At 30.8% G+C, this 18,387-nt stretch overlaps 2 protein-coding genes across 3 annotated transcripts in view; one reads left to right on the top strand and one right to left on the bottom strand.

Annotated features, from left to right (window-relative positions):
• The window catches only part of LOC110037197 (proteasome subunit alpha type-2-B), a 104,382-nt gene extending 94,127 nt beyond the window's left edge, over positions 1–10,255 (top strand). The window contains exons 9-11 of the mRNA XM_020741782.1: positions 8,007–8,069; positions 8,157–8,222; positions 9,990–10,255. Of these exons, the coding sequence (XP_020597441.1) occupies positions 8,007–8,069; positions 8,157–8,222; positions 9,990–10,038 (178 nt within the window). The 3' untranslated portion in view covers positions 10,039–10,255. The remainder of the gene's footprint in view (positions 1–8,006; positions 8,070–8,156; positions 8,223–9,989) is intronic.
• Positions 10,256–12,081: 1,826 nt separating this feature from the next.
• LOC110037198 (WD repeat-containing protein 11-like) overlaps positions 12,082–18,387 on the bottom strand; it is a 124,592-nt gene continuing 118,286 nt past the window's right edge. The window contains exons 17-21 of one of the 2 annotated variants that reach the window (XM_020741783.1): positions 17,834–17,978; positions 17,087–17,179; positions 16,254–16,327; positions 12,838–12,891; positions 12,082–12,741 (exon numbers count right to left, since the gene is read on the bottom strand). In XM_020741783.1, the coding sequence (XP_020597442.1) occupies positions 12,438–12,741; positions 12,838–12,891; positions 16,254–16,327; positions 17,087–17,179; positions 17,834–17,978 (670 nt within the window). In that variant the 3' untranslated portion in view covers positions 12,082–12,437. The remainder of the gene's footprint in view (positions 12,742–12,837; positions 12,892–16,253; positions 16,328–17,086; positions 17,180–17,833; positions 17,979–18,387) is intronic. The other variant, XM_020741784.1, reaches the window with a different exon arrangement.

Raw genomic sequence — 18,387 nt, 5'->3', positions numbered from 1 at the left:
TTAAGGGAATTAGAATTAATTGGTAATCCCTTAAATTGAGGGAATTAGAATTAATTTGTAATCCCTTAAATTAAGGGAATTAGTGAAATAGTTTTCTAGTTTTTCTACTTGTAATCTCCTGTATAATACCTTGTATTATCAATTCAAAGAAGTAAGTGAAATACAAAATTATTTCTCTGATTTCCCACAGCAGGCAACAAAAAACCTTCCAACCAATAGTGATAGGATTAAAAAACTTTATCATCAAATGCTCTCAAAAAACAATCCATCAAAATGTCTAATCAATGGAAAAAGAACCTCCAATTTTACAGCAAAAGCAAAACCAATATGATATGAAACTTCAACCTTTCTCTATCCAATCAATAGAAGCAAAGCTATTAAAGATCATTAGAAGAACCACCAACAACCAAGATGAAGATTAAAAGGATCAAGACAAGAACCTAATTGAAATAAATCATGATGTTTTCATCCAAAATAAAAGGAAATAAATTTCCAAACATGATTGAATTGGCTTGCATCTCTGGAAAGCTTCATAGCTCAAGTAATAAAAGAAATATTCCAGCCAAAATCATTATAGTTACAGAAACAGTTAATGGTATAACCAGCTAAATGTTATTATTCTTATTAGCCAAAATAAAGTAAAATGAAATTCCAACACTGAAACAAAACTAGATGATTTCATCCAAAAGAACTAAGCTTGGTTGAATCATAATGCAACAAGAATCAGACAAAGCTACCAGATAGACAGAAAAATACAAAAAGAAGCCAGACTTAGGCAGACCACGACCCTCTTCAGCCTACAAACCAAGCATCAACCAAAGCCAAAATCAATAACCAGAAAAGAAGAACAAGAGAAAAGTAAGGAGAGACCTATGTTTTTACATATCTAACACATACCAAATCCTTCATACCATAAAAAAATACCATCATTTTAAATTTTAAGAATTGAAATACATATTTTGATGAATAGGTAATCTGGCAAGTATTTTTGAAGTTTAGGTGCTCGATATGTAAATGCATAAGAGTTATCTGGTTTGTATTTAATGAACAGCACAAAAAATAATGCACAATGGGTGTGAAAATGTTGTAAGCTTGGAACTTGACTCCAACTATAATTCTTTCAAAATTACTGACTCACAGTGATGAATCTTAATATTAAATTGACTAAAAACTCAACCAATATAATAACGAAGCAAAAAACTATCATTAAAAAACTGCACTTGGTTCCCATTCAAAACTCTAACATAAAAGGATCCATAATAATAAACTTAAACAGAAATTTAATACAAATATTTCTGCTAAATGAAATGTTAAATAAATAATGATATTATATGAGATGAAATAATAGAAAACAATTTAATCATATGGTTATAAATAAAACTCACCATAAAAAAATATCAACCACATATCAATATATCATAATATAGAAGCTCAAATTTAGGATTAAATGTTAATTTCAGCTATAATTGTAGGGTTGCATAATGTGATTTTGTCATCCGTCTTTAAATTTATTAATATTAATTTAAAAAGTTGCTTAATGAAATTTTCAAACAAATTTCAGAAGTGCTTAGCATTTATCTAATGGGTACTAAAGTGTTGCTTAATTTAATTATGTCATACTAATTTTAAATATATCAAATTCATATAAAAAGTTGCATCATGTAATTAAGTCGTGTCAATTTTGGCATAGTTGATCATCTCAAACATCATCACAACCACTTTAATAATCATAATTTTCTATATAATTGCATAAAATTATCATACCAGATATAGAAATGCTACAAAGTGGTATTGTATAAATAAATTTGTGAATGTATATAAAAAATACAATATAATATCAAATCAATAACATTGCAAATAACATAACTATATAAGCAAAAAAAAATTTTGAAGTCCAAACTTGCTACAATTGTATAAATTCAGAGGTATCAAAAGATTGTGTAGAGAAGAGTTGACTTTAGATGCCTGATAGTTGAATATTATGTTTTTCTTCTACAAGCATCTCTTGTTGAAAATGATTAAATAAAATAAATTTTAATATTCAGTAAGAAGAAAGAAAATGAACTAGAAAAAGTATATTTAATGAATTGATTAACAAAAGTGTCTTTGCATTTTTTTAGTGGATCTAATCCAACTTGGTGCACAAATTAATGTATTAACAATTTTCATGTATAAAGTGTTTCTACAATCATCTAACACTCTGCAACCAATACTAAAAACAGATTCTGGGGCAATTGTAGTTAATTGTTTTGTTAAAATTTCTCAAGCCACAATAGAAAACTGATGATACTTTAGTGTATTCATTTTCTGCCAGTCAAACACATCAAAATTCTATTCTGTGCACACAAATAATACCTCAATTTATACTTGTAAATGAGGCTGGAACGATTTCACGGATTCAGAAGTTACCACAAAATCCGTAAATTCAAACATACAATCAAAATGATATAAAAAAATCATATAATCAGCTGCAGATGAAAATCTCTAATATGAAACATTATTTGTAGGACTAGGAGATGTGCAATCAATAACATAATATGAATATTATTCCCATAAAGTTTTTTGAATTGATTTAAGATTATAATCAACCTAATCATATAAAAGTATCTTCGGAAATGTAAAATTAATATACTTATATTTCAATCTAGGGTTTTTAATAGACATTAGAAGATTGCATTCTCCAAATATTTATTAAATTTAATTTGCACACTCAAAGACATATTTCTCATATAATCGTCTTCTGACTTTAACTTCTCTTTCAAATATTCTTAGCATGCATGACTGTAAGTGAAACTATATTTCAAGTAAGATCGAGAGTAACAAAGATTATCTTCGTAATAGTATTAAAACTGAAAGAAATTTTCTTATTTTCTCATATTTCAATCACTATGAGTTAGTTTGCAACCCTTTATAATTACTGCCTTTAATTGCATAGTGTTGGAAAACATTGTAATAAATAAATACAAACTCTAACAAATTAACAGTTGAGTTCCACCTTATAGAAGCTTCAATAGATAAAGATATTGTAATTGAAACTATTTATTTAGCAATTCTACAAATTTATGCTTCACCTACTCTATGATATTTTGAATGATTTCCCGAATATCTTTTAGCCAATCTTGGATCATTATATTGAGGATATGTGTGCAATCTCACAAAAAAAATCATAAAAATACAACTTTTTCTGTGATTGAGAATTTATTTTTAATGAGCTAGCTGACATATCATTATTATTTGCATTATTTAAAGGAAATGTAAAGACTTTATTGTGGAACTTTCACTCTAACAAATATTCATAAATAACATCACATATGTAAGTGTCAGTATGTGGATACCCTAACTCAATAAAATTGAAAATTACTTTCCTTACATTTCATGTTTCATCGATATATGAACAGTTGAGCATATATATCATATGGTTTGATTATAGATCAAATAATCAGCTGTTAGTGACACTTTATGAACATCTTTAAGACAACATTATGTTTTTCATTCTCACACTCAAACTTTCATGCAATCATTTTTTATGATGTTCTTTGAAACACTCTCAAAATTAGGATAAAACTTTTTTCAATAATATAATGAACGAAACATGTTTAACTATCATGAATAGATACTCATGTACAATTATCATTTTGACAATTACATCTCTTAAGAGTTGTTGATCATAATTTTTAGAATCATAGAATTTAAGAAACTCTGAGTCAGTATCAGTTTCAAAGGGCGAAAAGTTCAACCTTTTATCTTTTATCTGATAAGTCATTAGTTGAACTCTTTTTTTCTTGTCACATTCCTTAGTGTGTCTGAGAAGTTGTGCAATGTTTTTAGTTTGTGGATTTTTTCCTCACAAAAATGCATTGGACAAAAAAACTTCGACATAGTTGACATTCGCTTTCTACTTTTTTTGGCTTGCATGTCAGTACTAGTACTTCCAGCAACCACTTCAACATATTGAGAAATAATATGATAACTATCATTTTCATTTTGTATGATGACTGATAATTGATCACTAACTTATGCAGATTGAGATTGTTCATATGTTGATATTGCAAATAATTAAACATAAAAACATAATATAACATGATGTATTATTTATGCATGTGTCTAAAATTCGCATTAGAACACATAAACGTATGTAATGTCAAGTTCATATATAGCTAAATATATGATAAAAATATCTTCACATTATTGAAGAGAATTAAAAATAATAATAATAAATGTCTACTATGATAAAACATCTCAATAAGACAAATTCACCAGCATGGTAATATCTATAAGTGCATATATTAATATGGTTCATGTATGTTGTATGCCTCCTAAGTCTAAATAGACAAAAGAAGAAAATCTTCAAGAAATGAACATTGATGGTCTGCATATAAAAGTGAACATGTCTGAGCCAAACTGAATACCAAAATTTATCAAATACAATTTCACCCAAACTAAAATTTTAATAAGTGTATAATTGAACTAAGCATCTCCATGAAACAAATCCACCAACATCGAAAGTGAATCGATCCAACTTCTGAACATAAATGATCCATACAAGTACTTGAAGCATAACCAAAAACTGTGATACACAACTTCACTTATACCCTAATCAAAGAATAAACAAATCACAGTCGTATCCTAGCCCCTAATGGGGATAATATCTTCTCAGATAATAAAGATGAGGAACAAGAAATGATCCATACAAGTACTTGAAGCATAACCAAAAACTGTGATACACAACTTCACTTATACCCTAATCAAAGAATAAACAAATCACAGTCGTATCCTAGCCCCTAATGGGGATAATATCTTCTCAGATAATAAAGATGAGGAACAAGAAATGATCCATACAAGTACTTGAAGCATAACCAAAAACTGTGATACACAACTTCACTGTCTTAAACCAAACTAAAGCATCTTATGCTCACTTATATGAAAAATTGAAAATGAAGCAGCAAACTAAATAACCAAATCAACACAAATATTTAGAAAATATAATATCACTATGATAAACCCAAATAGGACTTCCTGTCGTTGGTATACCGAAGTATCAAACCCTAATCGAAGAATAAACAAATCACAATCGTATCCTAGCCCCTAATGGGGATAATATCTTCTCAGATAATAAAGACGAGGGACAAGAAAAAAGCTAGTAAGGGAACTATCACAATAATAACTAAATGAGAGGAGAGATTCAAAATTCTGTGTAGAAAAAGTTCACAGAGGTGAGCCACGACGCACAAGCAACAAATGAGAGAGAATGAGAGACGACTATCCTTTACCGACAAAAGGGGCGAAGGAAATTTTATAATTCGAACAATAACGAGCTGCACATAGGTCTATTTGTGTTCAAATCGCTTATAAACCGAGCTCAATAAACTTGTTCGTGTTTGGCTTGTTCGCTTATTGAATGAATCAAACACGAGCTTCTTAGTGAGCCAAACAGGAGTTATTCGCGAACGACGAGCTTTTTTGACATCCTTAGTGCTAATTAAACAACTAGAACTTCCACTGACTTGTTTCAAGTGTCTGGAAGGTTTATGCCATCAAAATTTAGCCTTGGATTAATCTCTTGATAATTTACTGAGCGAGGTGGTGAGCTAAGTATGTAATTAATAATGAGCCTTTGATATTTGAGCGAAGTGGTGAGCTAAGTATGTAATTAATAATGAGCCTTTGATATTTGATGATGATCGTGTTTTCCATGAAAGTCCCACAATTTTTTATTGTGAGATGCATTTTCACGCCCCCAACCATTATTGAGGATTTGAAATGCATTCTTATCTTCCTAATTTAAGAAATTTCGAATGATAAGAGGTGTAAAAATGCATTTTTATCTTCCTAATTTAAGAAATTTAAAATGATAAGAGGTGTAAATTAGCATTGTCGGCGATCCTCTCCTCTGTTGTCATATTCACCGAAAGTCACCTCTGGCTTTATGACATGAATGTAATTCATTATGGACTACATAGAACTTATGCTTTTGAAGTTCAAAGGGTACTTTATTTACTTATATTTTATTAAGATTATGTAGTCTATGTAAAAAATACACAATAAAATATTTGATATATGTACAACTTTTGTCCAAAGCCTTAATTTTAGACTGCAACTTTTCATTCAACTCTTTGTGATTTCACTAAACAATCTAGAGTGTCGGCCCAAGCTTCTACCATGACACATTACATTTTAATGTTTACTATTTGTGGTTGAAAGGCCTTTCAAAATATCATCAATGAGCTCCTCATTCTTTTCTTTTTGGTTAAACATGAGATTTCTTCTTTGGTTTCTGAAAATTATATATATTTGGGTTGTGGCCCTGGTAGAATTTCAAGCATCCCACCATTGATTTTATACTATGCTCACCACTACCAAAATTTTCATACTATAGGATTAATCTATCATTTGCTTGTTGAGCTCAAATATAAGGTTGATCGGACAACATAGAAATGGTTATGCAGAAAAGTCAACCCTTTTGTTGTCCTTGCATTAATGATGCTAAATAAAGATAGTTCTTGTATGGTGACTGTTAATAGTGACGCAATACATAAAATCAATCTAATGGACAAATTTTTTATGCATAGACTAATGACATGCTTGACATGATATCTGAGTCGTTGTACTCTTCAAAACTTACTTTATGTAGTGAATTTACATATTTGGATTTATTATGGGGAAGAATGAAGATTGACATTTAAGGGGTATGATAAGTTATATGAATGTTCTATAGTACCTTTTTTATTGTCTAATATGCATGTTGCTTTTATAAATTGATAAATAAGTGTTTTATTCATTCATTGGTAAGTTTTTGGTTGTGTTCTTTGATATCATCTTAATTTACATCTCAAAGTACCATCTAAATTAAGGGATGAAAAGTTGCATGTTAATCTTAAAATGTGCAATTTTTATTTTTTTGTTAAAGGCAATATTTTTTTGGGGGTGTTTTTTATCTTGTCACATTCCTCGACGTTCTTATAAATCCCTTAAAATATAAAATCAAAGCCTCGCTTCTATTTTTAATGCTAGAGGCTTCCATGGGCTAGCTATATTTTATAGGTGGTTTGTTATGATTATTAGTATCTTTATCACCATTTCGATAGATCTTTAAAAAATTTAAGTTTAGGTGGTTATCACTTGTTGTTAAAGCCTTTGAACAAATAATGGTATGAATGACTACATTACAAAATTTTAGATTCTCTTATTTTATGGTTGTTTTTGAGGTATTTTATAATGCCTTTTGTTTGGCATACATGGTGTTCTTAATCAAGATGATTACATTAAGGCTAAACAAAGGTGATTAATTTATGATAGAGAATTTATGCTTTCATTGAAGCTTTAATGTGTTGATGACAGCCATATTGTTGCTTACTTTAGTGCGTGATTGAATGGAGCTAAACAAATGCATTCTACTTATCATAAGAAATTTATGCTTTAATTAAGACTTTAAGATATTGGCAATATTATTTTCCACCAAATAAATTCGTTTGCATTTTTTATTAATTGGCTTTAAAATATATAAATTCCAAAAAAAATATGTGTGTGTTTATATATTAAGTTTATTGAATACCTTTAGGATTACAACATTATTCTGAAGCATACACCTTTCATTAAAAATAAACTCATCGTTGCGCCATCCTTGGTTTTCTTAGCCTCTATACCCATTAATGTGCCTAGTTTTGAAAGAATTCGAGACTAGCCTATGTCATGGCCTTCCTTACTCTCGATTTATCACAATTACAAATATGTCATATTTCTCTTCTGCGACTTTTATGGTTTCAGATAGATATCTATATAAAGCTGGGGTAGGTTTTGCGTTAGGGTCAATATTTGTGATTATATTGTTTGGGAAATGCATGCCAGTGGCTTTACTAGCTCTAAATTTATTCTCTTGAATAAATTTGTAGGCTTTTCATGTACTCATTTCTGCGATTTTTCTGAGTGTTTTGTGGTTTATTTTTTTGTGATATCACATTTTGTTCTTATAATTGGAAAGCGCTTGTTTGTTTCTTTTTGTACTGAAGGTACACTGAGGATATGGAGCTTGATGATGCTGTTCATACTGCTATTTTGACCTTGAAAGAAGGGTATGTTATTTCTTGTAATCCGTGATATTAACAAGAACTTGCTTCTCCCTTGGCAATAATGTGATGGTTTCTGCTGCCATTTTGTAGTTTTGAAGGCCAAATTTCGGGCAAGAATATTGAAATTGGGTTAATTGGCACCGACCGGAAGTTCAGGTATGCTCTCTTGCTCCTATTGCACAGGTTTGCAATTATGCATAATTTTAGGAGCATTTATATATGTGCTACTCAATTCCTAAGTATTTACATATCTAGCACGTAAACTTTGAACTTTACATTTATGCCACCCACATCAGTCTTTCATCTCACATAAAAAAGTGAAATACACCTCATGCATAGATAAGGTGGTATATGTAAAAATTGACGTTCAGGTGTTAGATATGTAAATACATGGGAATTGAGCGGTGTTTATGGTAAATCTTCAATAATTTTATTGTTGAGTTGATTATAAATTGTGTGACTGGGCTAGCAATGGTGATGTTAAGCCAACGAAGGTTATCTTATAGTAAGCAGGTTGTAAATTTAAACTTAGCTGTTTGGATTCCTGGAAAATAGTGCCGATTACAACACCGTGGAGGGCACAAATACAATTTTATTGAAGATCAAAGAATCCTTGTTGTGGATGTTCCTTGGTTTAGATGGTCTTAATTTGATCTAAAGATCCTTGATTTGATTCACAGAAAATCTCTCTCAAGAAATTCATGTGAATTCATTTGTCCATTCTTCATGATGTGGACCTCTTGCGTTTGTTGTATCCCCCAAGGAATTATTGCCTTAGGAATTTCTATATAATTAAATAAAGAATAATACTAATAATAAATAACTAATAAAAACAGTTTTGGACTAGCTAGATTTGAGGTCTATATCGCATTCAATTTAGGCTTTGATCTTGGTTTGGTTTGTCAAGCTTGCCTCTAAAATGCAGGGTAAATATCTAATTTTGGTCTTCTATTGTTCATCCATTTGGTTTGTCAAGCTCAAAACCAAGACATAGCATGAAATTTTGTTAATTTAGAGGACCGTTTCTGTTGTAGTCGGTAATTAATGGTGGGAACGTGAAGGTAATTTACTTTCCTTCCCTTCATAAGCTACAAGTTATATGAAAGTGGGTTTGCTGAATCGCTCACTGAAAATCTAATGTTAAAAAGCTTGGCTTGTAATAGAAGAATCAGCAAAGCTTATTTAATTTTCAGATTTTATTTGGGATTTATTTAGCTCAACGAAATTTACATCTTTTACTTCAAAATTTCATTTTGGGATGTTTGATTCCAATATAATTAGTGTGGGATATGAAAGGTGAACAAATACGTTTTTCCTTCAATAAAGTTCCTTCCATTCAAGAAATAAAAACACAATACAAACAAGAAATAAAAAAAAAATATTATTCACTCAATTTCTCGTCATCAACCAAACAATCGTATGGAAATTTAATTTTGTTCAAATCTCTTCTATTTTTTAATGTTCATTTCTTCTCCTTCAATTCCTTCAAACTAACTATAGCTTTTATGTTCTCAGAACTCGTATTCGTTGAAATGTGTTCTGTTAATGGATCAATTATTTGTTTCATGAAAGCCATCCGAACCAAAACGCTAATCTCGTTATAACATTCTGTAATTTAAAAAATGAAAATATCATATGAAAAGAAATCGTGAACAAAAGAGAGCTATCATATTAGCTAAATCACACTATTAATCTATAGTTAAAAAAATACTTAGATTATTTCTGAAGAAAAGCTGTATCCGGAAAGCTGCTTCATGTTTTCACATATTGCTGTTGTAAAATTTGATGCCTAAATTTAAAAATTGCACTGTGAATGTTCATATATTGCTTTTCAAAATATTTGTCATATCTTTTATAAGGCTAAACCATTTTTTGCAGGGTGGTGTTTTAAATTTTCCTTTTTATTATTATTTTTTGTCGCAGGGTGCTGAGCGCGGCTGAAATTGATGATTACTTGGCTGAAGTGGAGTAAATCTCTGCTCTTTTTGGTGAAGATCTGATATAATAACCAAGAAGAAAAAATGCATTGAATTTTTCTCTGTTTAAGTGACCTAAGCCTATCTATTTCAATTAAACCTTTTCTATTCCTCCTTTTATTCGGTTAGAGGAACTTGCATTCTTGCATTGTTTTGACACCCTTTTTTTTGGAATTTCCTTGGAGCAGATAAAAAAATGCCCATTTTATTTTCAATATCTTATGCTAATCTTCTATTACTATTTTGAATATATTTTCTGGTATTTACATAGATACCATCCAATTCTTATATGTTTACATATCTAATACCCCAACTTTGCTTTTTTACATTTTTACCACCCAAATGCATAAATGAAAAAAATAAAGTTTAGGTGTTTGTTATGTAAATACATAAGAATTTAGTGGTATGCATTTAAATTTTCCATATTTGGATCGTCATCATTGTAATCACCCTAAACCCTAAACAATCTACTTAAACGAAGGCCTTTAAACTCCAATGTCAATGTAGGCCTCCATAATTCAAGTTTTTCCTGGGCTTTTTCTCTCGTTTTATCCACGAGAAGGATATCATCAGCAAAAAGCTACACCAGGTACATCTCTCCTGTAAATGTCCAATAAGACCATCCATAACTAAAGCAAAAAGATATGGCTTAAAGCCGATAACTAAAGCAAAAAGATATGGGCTTAAAGCCGATCCCTAATGTAATCCAACAGAAATAGGAAAATATTTAATTTATTATATATATAATTTAATTATATAATTATAAAATATTTAATTTCTAATTATATATATAAATTAATTTAAAATTATAAATAAGTTAAATATATAAAATTAAAATATAATATATTTATAAAACTAATAAATATTAAATTTACTAATTAAATATATAAATTTAATTTTATTATATAAGTTTAAATTTTATATATGTGTAACATATAAAGTTACTCATTGAAGTGCTGGCTTGCCGAGTGTCATTCATTTTGAATGTTTAAAATCCTCGATGATGTCTATGATTCATCTATTGAATATAAGAAATCTTTTAAAGTGGCCTTTTCGGCAATCTAATTCTCATTAATTGTCGACTTGCTAAATGAAATATAGCATTGTTTTAATGGAAGATTTACATGCAATGCACTCAATTCTTAATTATTTATAAATCAAACACAAAATCAGATTTGCAACTGACAAGCAGATGTCTAACCAACCAATTTGAATATATAGCGCATATATATATATATATATATATGCTATCTCACATATGCACATAAAAAATATAAAAGGTTTAGTGTTAAATATGCAAATAAATAGGAATTTGGTGGTATGCATGTAAATGCTACTAGAAACTTTATTGGTATTTGAGAACTAGTAAATAACACTTGATAAACAATCAATTTAGAAACTTTCTTGAAAGGTAAAGCTTGATTTAAAAAATATATATAAAAAATAAAATAAAATAGCTACATTTGTTATGACTTATATTGGACTAAGATTGAGGGCATCATGGAGAACAAGAAATCAAATAAATTTAGTCCATATTTGATTTGCTTGTTCACGACTCGCAACGCCTTCATTTATAGGCCTGATGAAACAATTAGGAACATGATCCCATTTACCAATACTCTTAATACTTTAATATGGTGTATTTACATACATACCACCCAATTCCTACATATTTACATATCTAACACCTAAATTTTACTTTTTACATTTCTACCAACCAAATTTTTCATATTACATAAAAAAAATATCACAATTTTAATTTTTAAAAAGTGAAGTACAACTTTCATACGTAGGTAAGGTGGCATTAATGTAAAAATCAAACCTTAGGTGTTAGATTTGTCAATACATAGGAATTGGGTGACATGGATCTAAATCTAAATTTAATTTCACCGGAGAAACATTTTAAACTAACACGAAATGCAAGCATATTAAATATTACATAAAGTTTAATCATCTAAGATTCACACCCGTTTAAACCAACTATGATTTCGTTTAACGACAAGAAGACATTTGAAGTTCAACTACGCAACTCAAGAATTTCACAAAAAGAATGAAATTTACTTCATGCATCGTGGGTGTCTTTATTCTATAAAAGAAAAAAAAATCAAATAATATCAATTGTTCGTATAAGCATCAAAATTTTATCAAATTAATTCGAGAATGCGACATATTCATGATCACACATCCACTGGCAGAAGCTGGGAAGGAGTGTATTCTTACCATATAAAGCTTCGGTAAAAATGCAACAGATTAGAGCTCCAAGCTTGCAAAATGGAGAACTCCACAATAAATGAGCTGAGCGGTTTCTCCTTAAGTTTTCCGAACAAGGAGTTGAACTATCTTTCCAAAAAGCTGCTTCAAGCGGGATGAACGAGTTATAAATGTTTGCAGTTACTCAGTCGAAGAGAGGCACTGAGTCCATGCAAAGATGGATAAGTTTTCGTTGATATTCCCCGTAAAAGTCGCTGACTGCATTCACATCATCATCATCTATATTCTTACATGGTAGAATGAATTTGGTTTCACCATCAACTATCCTATCAGATTGTTCGTCAGAACAGTGCGACTCAGAGCGCATTTGTGCATATATCTCGTGACAGGCAACCAAGAACATGGCGGCTGTGTCGGGAAGCTTCGCATCACGAAGTGCTGAGAATGCTTCATGCAACGCTCCCGCGGCAACGTAAAGAATCAAAGCCCTACAGGTATAGAATTTGGTTCGTTAGCTGATCTACAAAGAAATTGAATGAGTTCTTTATTCAATCAAAGAGACCAATAGTAAAAATTGTGCCCACCTCCATATGTCATGTTCATTATGCAGAACATTGTTAGCCCATCTTTGCAATACCCTGAAAAATGTTGACAAAATTTCAATTTCTTGGTGAAGAGTATGTTAATTATGACAAAAAAAAAAAAAAAAAGACAAATGAAAGAGTTCAACTCAATAAAAGGAAATAAGAACCAAGGAACCATGGGAGTTGCACAAATATCATAAATTGGATTAAACTTCAACAAAATTGATTATTACTTTTTTTTTTAATGGAGAAATTCATATTAAATTGCTATTTGTTTTGTTCATTAGGAAACAAAAAAGATGTTTGTTAGGAAATGATAAGAAGTTTTAATAAAGCTAACCACCCCGGGACTAATGATTTCATATCAAGCTAATATGAGAAGCGTTAAAAAAAGGATAAACAGGTCATTAAGAAATGTTTTGAATATCTTCATGAATTTCATATGAAGACATACTTTATAGTGAAGTCTTTGACATATCAGATGTCTAAGGCAGAGAATCAAAAGCCTAGACTGTTGTAAGCATCTTCCTATGCCAATGTGAAAACAAAAAGAGATTGCTAATAGATTTTATAGTTGGTTTGCCAAAATCTTAAAAACATTATGCTGCAATTTGGGTGGTGATAGATATACTCTGAAAAATAGTTCATCTTCTACATATAAAACAAAGTTGCCTCGTGCAAAAGTTGGCAAATGTCTATGTTGACAACATTATTTTATTAAATGTGATACAGATCATCATCATAGTTAATTGAGATATGAATTTTGCTTCTAGGTAATGGCATAAAGCGAAAGGATTTGGGCATAAGATTAGCTTTAATTAGCAAAATTCATCCTCAGACAAAATAGTCGTTGTAAACATTGGATGATTTTATAAAAGTTTATGCTCTTCATTTTGGAGGTAGTTGGGAGAAATATATTCGTATATCTATGAAAATAGGTTACAATATTGGTGTGACATTATATGAGCTCTTTATGACAAGAAAATATGGAGCAATAGCTAGTTAGAAAATGAACCGAACCAACCGGATAGCAAGCCTAACATAAAGAGAATGCATAATAGTCTATCTATGAAATTATTATATTTATGTAATTCATTTTAATTTTAATAAAAGTGCTTTTATTCATTAGTAAATGAATGAAAATATCTCATAACAAAGAATGTATATTATGAATAATGAAATAACTTTTTTTTATATGAATGCTTGTATATGCATGTTAAGATGAATTCACCCCCTAATAGTACAGACAGGGGATGCCAATGTACCGAAGTGCATAAAAGTTTTCTTATAATCACAGACAATTATGATGTTTCGATCACTAACTAATGTGCTGAGAAAGAATATCGGTCAGGGGAGAGTACACATTACCACCCCAGACAACTGTGATGTTTAAAACGCTAACTGTTATGCCGATAGAAGAATACCAGTCATGGGTGAAAAACACATTTCCACTTCAGGCAATCGTGTAAATTAGATCACGAATTGCTATGCCGACAGGATAATATCGGTCAGAGGTGTGTTAAATTATGTTATGATGTTGCTCCTGAAACAAATGTGAATGTTAAAAGTATAAAATAAAAGTGAAATTAAAGTTAATGTATATAGAAATTTAGATTATTTTCATTCAGTAAATGTCATGAATACATTAGATTATTATATGATTTTCTAGAATAAAATATGAAAAACCAGCATGCATATTTTTTCTCTTCCTTGGGTTACTATAGTTTAGAAATGTGATTGCTCTTGATTTATCTTTAGACAACTAATTATGTCGTTTTAATATCGTTTTCAGGTTTAAAGCTTTTGAATTAGATGAATTAAAGAGGAATCAATATATATAGAAGCCGAAGTCAACAATCAGAAAGGTAAAAGTTTGAGTTATAATTTTAGTGGCTCTGACATGAATATTTGAATATTAAATGGTTACTGATAGATATAGAATGATAGAAAATTTATTTCCATCATCCGACCGTCCATTCATGTCTAAATAAATCCAAGCCTCAGGCATGACCGTGACAATCAATCACTCCAAACCATCAAAAAATGTACTCTGCGTCAATTACTTAATCATATACTTCTACAGATTTCAAGGAAGTAGCACATCATAAGGATAATTTTTCAAAATGTTGATCTAAATCTTATTCTACATTAGATCACCCATCAGACAAGATTGTCACTCTAGTCTAACCCCAATTCATTTGAATATACTCTATGCCATTCTGTTGATTACTCAACTACTACAGCTTATATCCTCAAATCGTACATGGATGGAGGTTTCAAGCCTCAACCATAAGCACATATGAAACATATCCTATAAAAGAAGAGGAGGTTGGAAACATTGAATGGAATGAAATTTTCATTAAAAAATCTCACAATATTCATGCAAATAAGTTTGAATGCTTTACTAGCATGCTCTAAATACATTTTCTGAGTTACAGTTGCCCCCTCTCTATGACCTATATGTTACTCCACATTTACAATATAATAATCCATAGGATTACTTACACTTCTACTAGATATTGGTGATAAAGATGATGAATCCCTAACACTTCGCTCACTCCTATAATAACAACTAATATCAACTATTTCATCAATTTATCGAAGTGGAAGATGCTTTGACATCGCCCTTTGTTCATATACAATCAAACCTCTTTCACTACTTCTAACGCTTTAGCAAAAGATGCAACATTCTTGTGCATGCCATGCCACAAACATGCTCCTTCATTCTTGTAGTTGTAGCACCCTTTTTAATTACCTTCTCGCAATGATTTCATTTTATAGAAATATGCCATATCATTGTCTCCTATGTTGATTTACAAACCATGCCTCCATGCTCAATGCTCGTAATGACCTATCGTGAATTTCTCCATGCCTATAACAATTTCTTACAAAACCCTAAATTAAAAATTTTGATTCAAATAAAATGGAAAATATGTAAATATGTAAAGAAATTTTAAAAAATTAAGGATTAAAGGTTGTTACCTTATAGAAAAATTGTTGGTGGGGACGGTGGAGATAATTGTGGAAGAAGAAAATAAGTTGATAAGGGGGCGGTAATAGTGACAACGACAACAGTAGCAATAACATACGGCAACAGCAAAAAATGGCAGTGGCAAAAGCAGCAGACGGCAGCGGTGATGATAGAAGAAGCAGGCGGCGGCGGAGTTTGGGACAGCTGGCTTATGTGAGAGAAGGAATTGGAGTCATGAAAATGCATGTCATAAAAATAAATGATAATCATGATAATACAACACTGAACTTCTGTTTAAGCTAAAGGATCTAATGATCACTAGTTATTTCAGGAAACTGAGCTCATGAGCCATAATAAGCATCAAAAGATATCCAGGAAAACAAATACAGCAGTTTTTAATGATGATTTGGAATAATACTCATATTTGATAGCTTAGACAGCCAACCTCGCATAGTCCGATCCATGCAAATGGGTGGAAGCTAAAGTTGCAGCATCGATCCAGCATCCAGCATCTTGTAACTATGACATGCAACAGCACATCATTAACACAGGAAAAAGGGGAAAAAACATAAATGTTTAGCAAAACTAACAAATTAAAATAATTATGTTTTCGTAAATAAATGGTGAATTCATGCCAACAACAAATAAATAAATAAATAAATAAAGCTGATGGATTCAATTGATCAGCATATAAAATAGGAGATATTATTGTCAAAAGCATATTTTTATAGATGCTAACCATGCTTCATATCAGAAATCATTCTAGTAGAACAGTAATATTATTACTCTTCAACCATCTCAAACCAAAAGGCAAGAAGATGATTTATGAAGATTGCGGTAAGAATCTGAACATTTCCAATCATTTTGTTTGACCCCCTTCTTTCCCATTCATTTTCTTTTTTCATCGAAATCAAATTTCACCATTCTAAAGCAATGAAGATTATGAGCTCCTTTACCAAGTACTGTTTAAACTAGACGTGAAAAATACAAACCATAGTCCTAGTCCTCCTACATGTCTACCACACTGACTGACAAGTATTCTTATTCACTTGTGGATGGAAGGAGACAATTGACACAGTTGAAGAAGAAAAAGGCAAGTTTATATTGTACAGAACAGTCACTCATGTTAATCAAATACAATCCCGTAACATTTGCCATGGAACTGGCATAGCAAGGAAGGATCAAAATACAATGAAACAAAAGGGACAGCTTTTAGAAATAACCATAAAAAAATTTAAAATCATGTCTATAAATGTGAATTTGGAATATAGATCGTACCTGAGAGCAAGCTTCCTGATGTCTGCCAACAGCACAGAGAAGGTGAGTCCCTGACAATGATTTGTCAGTCCTAATCATATTGGCTGCAACAACCTGTACTAAGAATTAATTTAAGTACGTAAGTACTCACTCAGTTGTCTATAAAAAGAAATACATTTACCAAACTGATGAAGTTTGCAAGGTTTCATTTGTTTGGTCTAATGTAATTAGAAATCAGCATTGATTTAAAACTCTAGAAACCCAACCAAAAGGTTTTTTATTTTCACAAACAAAACAGTGAAGGCGAAAACATATTGAGATTGCCAAAATGCGCCAAAATTTGGAGGCCTTAAATTATTATAGAATGCTCTGAGAAAGTCGGGCCGTCTCCAAAAGTCTGACCAGACTCCATCATAACAGTGGCAGACACTGCCAAAGAGCAATCTCAAAGCAGGAAAGAAACCTATCATTAAACTCACACCAACTCAACCAAAATATTTCATTTTCAAAATCACAAATAAAAAAATAAACGTAACAAAAAAACAGAGGTCATCTAACCAAAGAAACCCTCCCTGAAATATAATACATCATACTAAGAAAGTAATAAGAGCTTGTAAACTTTAACTTACAAAGAAAATGCGCTTTTGAAGATGGAGTTACCAAAATAAATAAATAAATTATAATAATAAAAACTCTCAGCAAATATATGTATTGATCCCCGGGAAAAATATTATGATTTATAATTTTGGAAAAACTACAAGGCTTTACCTTCACAGCAAGCTCGTGCAAAGAACTTGAGACAGCAGAAGACAGTGCTACTGCGCGCAGAGCATTTGGATAGAAATTAGATCCTTCTGGAGGGGTTGAGAGCAGTAAAGCAACAGCGCCTTCCAAGTCTCCAACGGAGATAAGCCTGAGAAGCAAAGATATACCAAGCCTCTTAGAACAGTATTCAAAATTATATTATATCAAACATGAATACAAGCACAAATCACCATCACCAGTATTCCATCTAAGAGGACAGATTAAAAGAAGTCTTCTTCATTAGTTTTTCTTACAATGTAAACCTAAACTGATCTTTTTAAACAACTTTTAACCATATTAGTTGATGCATAACCTTTTCCTGCCTATCAATTGAATGTATTCCACAACAAAAACAAGCATAGAGGTGTCAAAAGAGCTTGATGTTTGCATAAAAAATGTGTTTGCCTTGATTAATCATGTTCAGATCATTCACAAAGCGAAAAAGTTGAGCTTGATCATGATTTAGAGGCCTTAATATTAAAGATATCAGAGATGTTAATTCTCTGTTCTCAGAAAAT

This window comes from Phalaenopsis equestris, unplaced genomic scaffold (genome assembly GCF_001263595.1).
Source record: "Phalaenopsis equestris unplaced genomic scaffold, ASM126359v1 Scaffold216725, whole genome shotgun sequence".
NCBI lineage: Eukaryota > Viridiplantae > Streptophyta > Magnoliopsida > Asparagales > Orchidaceae > Phalaenopsis > Phalaenopsis equestris.
The sequence above is the reverse complement of the archived record's forward strand: the minus strand, read 5'-3'. Positions and strand labels throughout refer to the sequence as shown.